Genomic DNA, 13,139 nt, shown 5'->3' with positions numbered 1-13,139 from the left:
CGGCTTGTAGATGCATCACTGCAGTACTTTGTCTTCCTATGGAAACTTTCCTGTGTGTCTTCACATCATCTTCTGTCTGTGCATGTTTGTTTCTGTGTCCAAATTTGCATTTTTATAAGGACACCAGTCATATTGTATTAGGGCCATCCTAATGACTTGATTATCTCTATAAAGACTCTGTCTCTAAATAGAGTCACATTCTGAGTTACTGGAGTTAGGATTTCAGCATATCTTGGCTGTGGGAGGGTACAATTCGACCCATAATAGGCAGTTAAAACACTATCAAATCAGTTTTGATAACAAAATCATTTTTTTCATATGCAAATCAAACTGACTAAAAAATTATATCTTTTCCTTTTTGAACTTTTTGGCATAAGAACTCATTTTATTTTTATGAGCACTTGTGGACATACCAGATTCATAGGAACTAATACATTATTACTTATTTGTGTTCAGTTAAAATGAAGCCAACTTTCAGAATCATAAACATGCAAATCTTTAACATTTTGGTTTGCTTGGAAAGCTGGATATAGTCTGAAGGGTTTGCTATGATCTGTATTGAACACATATCTTACAGAGGAGCAGCAGAGTATTTCTGGACATTATGATACCAAGTAGAAAAAATTTCATGAAATGTACCTATTCTTCAAGGAGTGTTTTCCTTTATAACAAATCAAATTATAACATCTGTCCTTTATCCATCTGGGCTACAGAAAATAAGTTTGACACGTTTTAAATAATAAGGAATGTTAGAGGCAAATCATTTCATGCTGCTTCTAGCTTCTTATTTTCAAGAGAACAAATAGTGTTTCTAATTATTGACTCTAGAGTAAAAGATTGAATATCTTGTACATTGTTGCTGTGCAGCTGGAACAACTAAAGACTAGCTCCTTTAAGAGAATACTGCAGCTATTTACTGTTCTTGAGTATTTACTTGTTTATGCCCACTTCTTCTTATTAATTACTTAAACAGTTTGGGAGTTTGGGAACCGCCATGAAAGCTACCCAATGTAAAAGAAACCATGCAGATAGAGCAAACTTCAATTGCTTTGTCCTAGTAGTTTCCTCAGTGATGGAGATAAACTAGGACAATCTGAGTAAAGCCAAAGTCTGGATGAACCTGTTTACCGTCACATGTGACCAAATCAAATAGGACTAGCTCTTAGGAGATGAGAACTGTTCAAGAAAAAAGAGATCTTTGTAGTGGAAGGGTGGTAAAGTGGTGCCAGGTGCAAGATAACTATCCAGTTCATATGATTTGTACTCATCATAATTCTTTTTACTCTATCAAAAAGGAAAAACAATATGACAAATCAGAAATGTTTGATCTTTTTGTACTTTAAAAATTCAGCTTATTATGTATTTTAAAAATATGATGAATATATGAACATTTTGCTTTAGAAAAAGAACTTTAGTAGTCAGGTGTAAGAATTAAAAACTGAAAACCTGCTAAGACCTCAGTGGTACCAGTAAATGGTTCATAGGCCAAATGGGCTCAGGTAACCTGCAAGGCACCACAGATGACGGGAATGTCAGTGTTCTATTCAAGAGACAACTGGACAACTGATACACTAACAAAGGATTTTTTTTTTTTTTTTTTTTTTTTAAGACGGAGTCTCACTCTGTCCCCCAGGCTGGAGTGCAGTGGCGCGATCTCGGCTCACTGCAACCTCCGCCTCCTGGGTTCATGCCATTCTCCTGCCTCAGTCTCCCGAGTAGCTGGGACTGCAGGCGCCCGCCACCACGCCCGGCTAATTTTTGGTATTTTTTAGTAGAGACGGGGTTTCACCATGTTAGCCAGGATGGTCTCGATATCCTGACCTCGTGATCCACCCGCCTTGGCCTCACAAAGTGCTGGGATTATAGGCATGAGCCACCGTGCCCGGCCAGGAAGATTTTTAAGAAACAGGTTCTGTTTTCTTTATTGCCCTCTAGTGATGTGTGCTTTCCAAGAGTTTCCTAACTTGCTTTGTGAGGAACATACTGTTTTGTTTTGTTTTATTCCTTCAGGAGAGGTTCTATTTCAATAGCCTACAGGCTCTCCGATGAGTGATAGTCATCTCAGACTATCAGTGTAATTTTACCTCATTCCAATATATGAAGATATTTTGTAACATAAAAGATAATAATAATGTAACATACATTCACCCCCAAAATTCCTACACTGTAAAGATTTTAGTGCTAGTATATGTACAAAGTGTGTAATATTTGAAAAGAGTCTAGAGAAAATGATACCATGAACTTATTCTATGACCTTTATTATCTTTATATCTACCAAGGCAACTTCTATTTGTAAAATGTGTTTGTTATATATATTTCATTTTTTTCAAAATATTTTTTGTATACATGAAAAGGTAATTTTTATTCATGGAAAAATTTTAAAGTATAAAAAAATTGAGAGGCATAAAAAGAGCATTGAAAGGTATACGGTGACAAATAAACCTCCTTATCCAGACACTTTTGTCCCCAGTTTCTCCTCCCAGAAGCAGCTACTCTTAAAACTCTTTTGGTCTATGCATTTCAAAGCAGTTATATATATTTGTAAATGTATATGTCACTTAAAAAAAAGTTACAGCAGAAAGAGTATACTATTTCATTCTTTTGTACTTTGTTTTTTTTCATTTAATATAGCTTGAAAATTATTTCATATAAAAATTTAAAATATGAAGTGTTTTACTGTATTAATATAGGTCAACTTTCCATAGTCAAAAGGATATAGTGCATTACATTTATACTTTCAAAATTAATTGTATGTGCATACATATAGCACTGTGATTCAAAATACAGTATGTTTCTTTTGAAAACAGGCTTCCAGATGTCTCTTATCGAAGTAGAATAATCACAAGATAAGAAAGCAAATTCAAGTATGCCTGAAATCCCCCAAACTAAAATAACTAGATATCTTTTCTTAGTCCGTGCTCTATACTTACCAGAAAAAAAGCCATGACAAATAAGCAGATAACAACAATTTAGTTTAAAAACAACAAATTCCAGAATATCTTGGGGTCAGTGCAAATTCAGCCTAATATCCTAAAAGAAGTCTAAGCTGTAAATCATGAGTTCCAGTCCCAAGTTTGCCATTAATTAATTGTGTTATTATGAGCAAATTCTCTTACTTTTCTAGACCTCAGAGTTTTTTTTTCCATCTGCAAAATTATTAGGGTAAATGATAAAGTTGATGATGATTATGAAAATTATGATGATGCGATCATAATAATAATGTTTGTTACTCACCTACTTTGTAGTAATCAACTTATAGACATTAGTTTATTTACTTCTCATAGCACCCCAATGGAATATGTACCATCTTCACTTTTATAAATGGGAAAACAGAGGCTCATAAAGGTTGCATACACAGTTTCTCAAGATCAGAGTTAGTGATAAAATCAGAGTTAGAATCCATGTTTTCTAGGTCTGAAGTTTCAGTGGCTGGCTTTTTTTATCTTTTTAATAAATTTATCCTTAAGTTTCATAAGGATAAGAACTTTGCTCCCCACCCACTGTGACTCTAATATGCTTCCTGACATTGAAAATCACTATACTATATTATTTTTTCATTTTAAATTTATCTATATCTTCAGTATTATCGTGTTTTATGTAATTAGATTCTGAAGTGCCTACTGAGTCATCAAAGTAATACTAATATTAATATTCATTATGATTTTAGTGTTAATATAGCTGGAATATTAATTTAATTAGAACATGCAATGCCTTGGCCAATCTAGATAAGTATTTGGATGGTCACGACAACTTGATCAAATAAAAGCAGAATTCAATACAAATTTTCCCAATGAAAAAAATTGAAAAAATATCACTAGTTAAAACTATAAATCCTAGGGTTTGAATTGTAGTGAAAGAAAACATTAAATTTTAAAAAAAATGGTTTCAGATGTTTTTCTTGATTAGTAATGTTTATCCTAAGTGGCTGTTTTTGGCATGTGTATGTGTCTTAGGAGTGCCATCCTCAGGCTCAATGCCATCATCACATTGTCCAACAGCCCCAGGTCATCCACTCTGCACACTGGCAACAACCTGATTCTAGCCAGCAAATCCAAGCCATCACAGGAAATGATCCAATTTCTACACATACTGGAAATGAACTGTGCCATAGTGGATCAAGCCAGATTTGTGAGCAGGTAAGATCAATCAGCTGATTCCTTAACAAACCTAAATAACATTCTTGAACTCTTCTCATACCACTGTGCAGGTGCTCCCATTAAATTTTCATCAAAATACTGAGAAGTTATACCACTGGTATTTGTGCCTTGTCATAGCATATTTAGAACAAATCTTCCCATCTTCTCTCAGAAGACAAAACAATTTAGGTCCACTAAGACATTAAATCTATGAGGTTAGTTATGAACCGGTTAATGAATACCTAATCTGTAGCGGATCTTCAGTTCTAAAATGGGCCCAATAGTTGTGCAATGTTAAATATTTTCATGAGGTATCATATTTAAATGAACAATAAATTGGCAGTTATATTATCTAAGATTTCAATGGTCACATTTCACAAACTAGTATTTACTTCCTGTATGTCTTCTTTGAGAATATATACATACTTTCTGTATGTCTTCTTTGAGAATATATTATTTGACTTGAGAATCAAGTCAAAATATGTATAGATTTTATTATGTATCACATTGACAAAATAGAAACTAGAACTTAGTTGCTAAGGAGAAATCTCATGTAATACAATTCTTGGTAATTTATGTTATGAAGACTTTGGAATCTTGTAAACATCTGCTATACAAGTGTTGAAGGAAAAATATTTTCTTGTATCTTGGTAAAACTAACATTAATAACTAGAACAATAGGGAATCAACCATCACTTGTATTTTTCTAGATCTCCAATTGACCTCTTTCATAGGCACCTCTTACTAAAAGACAAAAGAATATAAGAAAAAATAAAGAAGGAGCCAGTCCACATAAATTTGATTGTTGTATATTAAATATACATGAGATTATTTCTAAGAACTGAAATTTTGAAATATACATTCTGGCCACATTAGTCAAAAAGAACTACAAAAGATTTAAAATCCATGTTTTGTCAATCTAAGAAAAGCCTAGAGCCAGGTTCAGTGACTCACATCTGCATTCCCAGGACTTTGGTATGCCAAGGCTGGAGGATCTCTTGAAGCCAACAGTTCAAGACAAGCCTGGTCAACATAGTGAGACCCTTGTCTCTACATTTTTTACAGTTTTCTAATTTAAAAAAAAGCCTAAAAATGTCTTTCTTCTGTATATCTGCATAGAAACATTGGCCTCTAGGATAACTCATAGAATATAATCCAGAAGGTATTGAATATTTACCTTAAGTGAATTAGATACAACTATAAAAAAGCCATTTTATTAGATTAGATCATTTGAAATTGTCATTTTTGTAGGTTGAAACTGGCATAATAGCAACAATTTTATACAGTTCAACCTAATCCTTAACTTTGCTTTGCCTTCGTTTCCTCTAATAGGGGAAAGTGGCAGGCACATATAAAAGCATAATACAAACCAAAGCGTTTTCAGTCATAAAAGAGGAAGAAGCAACACACTTTGGGAACAAAAGAGTGAAGAAATTAATTTTGGCTGAGAAATCGAGGAAGGCTGTGTTGAGGAGGAAGTAATTAACCTGGGCTTTGAAAAACGGGCAGAATTTCCATATACGGTATTGATATTGCATGGAAATAATATCCTAGGCAGAGGGAACCACATAAACAAAGTTATAGATTTGGGAAAGTAAATTCTGGGTTTCAGAAAAAGTTAGGGGTTTGATTTTTATGGCATGAAAGACATGCGACAAGGAGTATTACGGTGTAGTGTTAATATGATACATTAAGGCCAGGTCATGAGATTCTCAAGTGTTAATTTAAAAACTTTGGGCTTTCTTTAGTAGGCAATGGAGGATGAGTGAAGGTTGCTGAGTAGGAAAATACTAATAGATACTATGGTTAGCATATTAATTTTCTTCTTACAACGATCAGATTAGGAAGGTGCTATTGTTGTCCTTATTGCTCATATAAGGTAACTGAGTTTCAAAGAGTTTAAAATATGTGCAAAGACTTACACAGCTAGCATGCGGTACAGCCAAGATTTATATATATGTAGGCTGACTCCAGAGCCCATTGATAGTTTCTCCTTGAATTTGGGTCATTTATGTGGAGAGTCCTTGAGCAATAGTATAAAAATAAAGAAAGCACTTGGTTAAGAAGAGTCTGACACAGGGAAGGTATTGGTGATAGAAAGCAGACTAGTTTCAGGGTATGGAGACCTGAGTTCTTGTCCTAACTCTGTTCTTCTCAAGCTATATGTTCTTAGTAAGACAAAATCTCTCAGCAACATCCTCATCCATAAAATACTAAATAAAAATATGTGCTGGAAATTTTTTATAAACTACAAAGTCTACAACTTGAAAAAAATCAATGGGGAAAACTTTGCAAAGAAAATATTATTAGAAGCTATTTTAATAGTCTAGGTGTAAAACAAAGTAGAATAATGACAATAGAAATGGTAGGAGGGACAATTATCAGAGATGGGAACTGTATGACAGGATTAAGAGTTTGTCCAGTGGCAACAGTAATGTTATGATATTCTTTTCCCAGCTTAGTACATCTAATAATACATTTGACTAGACTATATGTTGTCTACTCAGTAAAGGGGCAGAATTGGGTAACTAATATATCACTTTTTATTATTCATACTGTAGTTTGAGATTTTTATGTAGCTTTTGTAAAGGCTGGAGGATTTTTTTCTTTAATTTTATTAAATTCTGCTCTTTTTTCCATTTTAGATAATCTCTTTTTTTATTGTACTTTAAGTTCTCGGATACATGTACAGAATGTGCAGGTTTGTTTACATAGATATAAATGTGCCATGGTGGTTTGCTGCACCCATCAACCTGTCATCTACGTTAGGTATTTCTCCTAATGCTATCCCTCCACAGCCCCCAACCCCCAGTTTTTTCAATATTTTATAAGGATGAAGTTGAAGTGCTGCTGAAAATAGAATAGGCCCTTGGAAGCACTAGTCTGTTGGAAGCTTAGAGTTAGTAATTTCACTTGTATAGATTACATTGGATTGGGTCCATTCCTGCTCAGAGTGATGACAGGGTAACCTGCTTGTGCAGATCCCATGGACAAAGGAGGGAGTTCTCCCATCTAGGCTCCTTGGTGTTTACATGTACCCTGTCGTGATATGTGGGTAGAAGAGTATCTTTAAAGAGTAATATGCAGACATAGGTTAGGCTGTTTTAAAACTAAAGTAGGACCCATTTTCCCCATTTTCACAGTTTGTGTTTAGAGTTAAATTGTAGTTTGGAAGGAGCGTGGTAAAGAGGAATAGAACACAAGCACTCAATTTAATTATCTGAATTTATAAAACTTGATCGTGCTGAGCTGTATGAGCTTCAGCAATAGACTTAGCTGGACTGAACCTTAGTTTCTACATCTCTAAAAGGGGAAGAATCATACTTTAATGTACAATATATCCTACAAGAGGATTAAATGAGATAAAATATGTAAAGCATCTATCTTAGTGTCAAGTCCATAGCAGATGCTGAAATTAATCTTTGATTATTGATCTTCTTCCCCAACTCTGGATCGCAAATGTTTCAAATCACCAATATAAGAAATTAGTTTCACTGTAAGACTATTTTTAGATGAAATTAGATCATCTTTAAAGTACTTTCCCCAAAGTGAAAGGCATTAAAAATATTTTTCAAAATCAGATATCTAAAAACGTGGCTTTAAAATATTCTATAAAATTAATTTATGTACATTTTGCATGGTCCTCCCTAGTAATATCACCCTTCTGATTTCAAATTCAAAATATTACAAGTCACCTATACTTTCCTGAAGAAATTAAGGATAACATACTGTGATCATTTTCCTGTCATTAGCAAGGAACAGATAATTTTACACCTGTTGATGACAGGGAAAAGCTCAGCTGAACTTATTTTACAAGTTGTCATATAGGTGGCGTTTGTAAGAAGTATTCAAATAAGTGTATATAGTGTGTGTACAACTCTCTTCCACTTGGCTTGAGGATTCAGGGAATTCTTTTGTAGTCATGGGAAGATGTAAAGGGAACAGTCCTGATCACCTGGATTGTGCTATTGCCAATGAAAAATACTCCAATTTGTGATGTGATGCCTTTAATGAATTGAAAAAAAACATCATATCTTAGTGTCAGGTGCTTTTTCTGGCACGTTTCTGGGAAGCTCGCTATAATGTTTATTTAACATGTCATTCACCAATGATAGAATTTCAGGGCTGGTTAGTTCAATAAACTCAGCAGTTCTGTCTATCCCCTCACTCATTAACAGGTGGCTCAAGTTTCTCTCCATGTTTATTGCCCTCTTCAACCCCATTATTGAAAATGAGTGCCTTTCATGTAAACGTCTATTCCCTGCTGTTGCTTCCACAAATTTAATTAGTGTCCATTTGGGGCCTATCTTTTTCCCAACACTACCTTATCTGTCTTCTGCAACCTCTGCAACCTCTTGCTATGAAACCTTTTTGAACTACTGTTTTATGGCAAACTCAACTTTATTTTTAACACGTTGTTACTTATTTGCTGTTTTAGAAATCAGTTTTTTTAATTAAAGTAATATATGTGCGTAGTTTAAAAGGCCAAATAGCAGTAAAAGGCATATAACAAACAGCAATTCCCTGTCCCTACCCTCTTCACCACCCAGAGCTGATCCCCAGAGGCAACCATTTTCAATTGTTAGCTTTGTCTTGTGATATTTACTTGCATTTAGCTAAATTGCTATATATAAAGCTAAATGATATGCATGTATTTTTAGTATGCATAAACTTATAGTACGCATATACTTAATGCTGCTATGTCTTGATTTATCGGTGTTATATATTATCTGTTGATAATTCTGACACACAAAGGTTTAATTCTATTAATCTCTCATCCAACTGTTTTCATCCCTTCCATCATCCCAATATAGTTAAATCTCCATTTAGTTTTGGTAAATCAGTGTTCAGTGTTTATATTATTATTGCTATAAAATATCGTTTACTGCTGAACCAAATTGTGTATTATTTTGCTTCTTTCATTAGCACAACTTTTTGCTGGTGTTAATAATTCTCTAATTTTTTTCATTTGCTTGTTTTTTGTGTATCTATTGTTAATTCTTTTCTCAGTACACAAATGTTCTGGTTCCTATTGATCAATTATCCCTTACTAACCTTCAACTCTCTTTGAAACTCTGTAATCCATATACACCACCCGCCTTGGTTTGAATTATCACTCTCTACTGACATTTTGGTCACTCTCTTAACAGTTTCATCAGCCAATTTACGATCTTCTCTCCACTTCCTACTGAATCTAGAATCATCTATAAGAATTTCACCACCCACATCAGTACCCTTTCCCACACTGTCTTCAAGGTTCTTCCTCACTCTCAATTTCTTCATTTCTACGTCTTCAGTTCACATAGCCTTTGGCCAGTCTTTGAATTTATATCTTCACTTGAAACTGTTTAACCTGGGATTCTGAATGTCTCTTTCTCTTGCCATCACATTCTTATTTTATCTCTTACTCTCTCATTTCTGTTTAACGTCACCTTCACCAAACTCTCCAGCCCTCAATTCTAAGCCACACTGGTTTCCATTGTCAGCCAGTTCAGCAATGATCTTGCTAGAAGCCCTTCTCCTTTTACTGTCATCACTTTGCTGATCCTTTGCTTTGTATAGACTGTCATCCACCTTCTGTGCCCCTAGATTTTGATTTCTTTGTTTCCTAGAGAACGTCTTCAGACTAAACCAATTTAGTCTAGTACAGATTGTCTCGGTCTTTCTGGACTCCCACCATTGTTAAACAGCCTTTTTAATAGTTTCTAATCAAGTCATTACCAGTCTTCAATGTCTAATTCTTATCTTTCCCACCCTGCTCATACTCCAAGTCTCACTGCTGCTGTCTCCCTCTCTGCAGGTAGCCTTGCCTTCTACTAACAATAGATAGTGGAACTCGAACTTTAGTGTGCACCAGAATCAATTGGAAGAATTATTTAAGGAGAGATTACTGGGGCGTGATAATCTGCATTTTCAAGTTCCCTGGTTATCCTAACGCTATTTTACTGGTCCAGGGACCACAATTTTGGTTCACCACATGAATTCCTTCAATGCTCCACTTTACTGAAAAATTTTTCTATACCATCAGCAAACTTCTGATTCTTTTGATCTTCAAGAATTAAGACTCTAACTTTGTGATCAGGGTGACTCCCTTTGTGACCCTACAATTCTATTGACTTATAATCTCATCTCTTTTGTTCCTTTCATCTGAAAAATTTCCAAAGGAGGGAGGCATACTCTCAGATGCCATTTTCTCACTATTCACACATTCCTCAACACTGCAAACCAGATTCTAGCTTCACTATGTTCCTGAAAGTGCTTTTATTGACCTCCAAGTTGCCAAATCCCACTTACTTTTCTTGACCCTAATTTTGTTTCAGTTCTACTGCATTTAGTACTGCTTATCTGTTCTATTCTTGATATATTTCTTTCCATTATACTGTACTGCTGCTTCTATGACTTCTTCTCAGGCACTTCTTCCTTCTTTCATCAGGACCTCTTCTCCAAGGACCCATTCTTGGCCCCTGATACGGTTTGGCTGTGTACCCAACAAAATCTCATCTTGAATGCTCATGTGTTGTGGGGGGGGGACCAGGTAGGAGGTAATTGTATCATGGAGGCAGGTCTTTCTCATGCTGATCTTGTGATAGTGAGTCAGTTTCATGAGATCTGACGGTTTTATAAGAGGGAGTTTCCCCACACAAGCTCTCTCTTTTTGCCTGCTGCCATCCATGTAAGACATGGCTTGGTCTTCCTTATCTCCCACCATGATTGTGAGGCCTCCCAAGCCCTGTGGAAGTGTAAGTCCATTAAATCTCTTCCTTTTATAAATTGTCCATTCTCAAGTATGTCTTTATCAGCAGCATGAGAACAGACTAATACAGGCCTCCTTCTTTTTTTCTACCTTCTGTTCGTTGACAACATGATATAAAATCTTGACCTTTGCTACTACTTTTGTATGGACAATACCCCAAACTTTCTCAGCTCCAATGCATCATTTTTAATTGCCTACCTGACATCTCTACTTGACTGTCCCACAGTCATCTCAAACGAATCATATCAGCTTTTCACTCTGTCTCATCTATTAATGATATATCTAGTGCTTTATTTGTCTTAATATTTAACACCTTTTTTTACTGTTCTCTCTACTTTGCCACTCCACACCTAATCAGTTGTCATAGTTTGATGATTCTTTCTTCATACAACCTCTCTCATACAGTTGAAAGTTAGGTTTTCTTCTTGGAACTCTTAGCATTTGATCTGTAGCTCTCATTAGAGCCCTTGTTGCAGAATTCCCATTGTTTATGAGAAAAAGGTTTGCAAATTCTTGATACTCACTTTATAGTACAAGAAAATATCATACATTTTATTTTCTGATGAGAAAGAATAATTTAAACTGTTAGAAATGTTATTATTCAATCACTTATACCCATTATAAAATTACAACCCAAACCACCTACATTGTTTTTAATTGGTTGGGGAAAGAAGAATGTCAAACTGGAAACACACACACACGCACGCACACACACACACACACCCAAAAAGGAAATGAGAATAGCTTTGAATAAGTTTCACTAAGTCCATTTCAGTGTGATTTGTTGAAGCACCTCTTACAACTAGTGCTTTTCCCTCTGTTCTGCTTAATATGTAGCTCCAATTTTATTGTTTATTATAAGCAACTTTTTCACTACTTACTTACCTTGAAAGATTAGGCTGTTAAAAGGGATGTCCTTAATATTTCTTTTGATGAACAAGATGAGTTGATGCAGAATCAGCATTATTATTATTTTTATGGTGATAAAAATACTTTTATACAACAAATGTTTACTTAGGACTTATTATATCCAAGTACTATGCTGGGCACTAGAACTTAAAAAAACAACAGTATCTCTACTCCCAGGTAGTTGAGAGTCTTATAGAAAATGAGACAATTGTCTTTCATTTCTTCTGTCATTCCAGTAGCAAACTATACATATGCCTTAAATTAAAGGAAATTATTTGCACAATTGTTTAAAAATTTACTGAGCACTTTTCCCCTTATTTAATTTTATTTGATGCCTCCTGCAATACTAAATTGCCTACATAATACAGTTGAAAAAAAACAGGTACAGAGAAGATAAGCAATTTACTTAACTCACAAATGGGAAATGGAAGCTCCACATTTGTTCTCAAATTCAATTATTTTTTCATTACAACATTTTACTATCTATATTTCTTCACGTAGAAAGTTAAATTAGTTCTTTATTTCAAGTACAGAACTGTTATGGTTAAATAAGTCTTCATTTTAGAATTGTGACTATTGTACAGTACATTCAATTCAGTGACAACATGTGTTGAAAATCTAATATGAACCAGGAGGTGGGGCAAGATGGACAAAGAGAAGCTTCCACCAATTGTCCTCCCTGCAGGAGCACCAAAACTAACAACTAGCTACATACACAAGAAAGTATTTTAATAAGAACCAAAAATTAGGTGAGTGATCACAGTACCTGAATGTAACTTCATATCACTGAAAGAGGCACTGATGAGGGTAGGAAAAACAGTCTTGAATTGCTGATGCCACCCTAACAGAGGCTGTGTGGCAGGGAGAGAAAATCTGTGTGCTTGAGGGAGGGAGAACATGGTAAGTGTGGGACTTTGCATTGGAACTCAATGTTGCTAAAATTGGGAAAAATTCAACCGACTTCAAATTGTACTGCAGAGTTACACTAACCTGGTAAAATAGCCTTGTAATGGCATAAAACAGACACACAGATAAATGGAATAGAATAGAGAACCCAGAGAGAAATTCATGCATCTATAGTGAACTCATTTTCAACCAAGGTGCCATGAACACGCACCGGGAAAATGACAGTCTCTTCCACAAACTGTGCTGGGAAAACTGGGTATCCATATGCAAAAGAATGAAATTAGGCCTCTATCTCTCACCATATACAAGAATAAAATCAAAATGGACTAAAGCCATAAATCTAATACCTCAAACTATGAAACTACTACAAGAAAACATTGAGGAAACTATCCAGGACATTGGGCTGGGCAAAGATTTCTTGAGTAATAACCCAG

The 13,139-nt window shown here is 35.0% G+C and overlaps 1 protein-coding gene across 2 annotated transcripts in view; it reads left to right on the top strand.

The window, feature by feature from the left end:
- POF1B (POF1B actin binding protein) overlaps nucleotides 1–13,139 on the top strand; it is a 107,875-nt gene that overhangs the window by 31,662 nt on the left and 63,074 nt on the right. For both annotated transcript variants that reach the window (XM_005594064.5, XM_005594063.5), the window contains exon 5: nucleotides 3,954–4,136. In XM_005594064.5, coding sequence (XP_005594121.3) covers nucleotides 3,954–4,136 — 183 coding nt within the window. The remainder of the gene's footprint in view (nucleotides 1–3,953; nucleotides 4,137–13,139) is intronic.

Source organism: Macaca fascicularis, chromosome X (genome assembly GCF_037993035.2).
Source record: "Macaca fascicularis isolate 582-1 chromosome X, T2T-MFA8v1.1".
In the NCBI taxonomy this organism is placed as follows: domain Eukaryota; kingdom Metazoa; phylum Chordata; class Mammalia; order Primates; family Cercopithecidae; genus Macaca; species Macaca fascicularis.
This window is presented reverse-complemented; position numbering and strand designations above follow the sequence as displayed.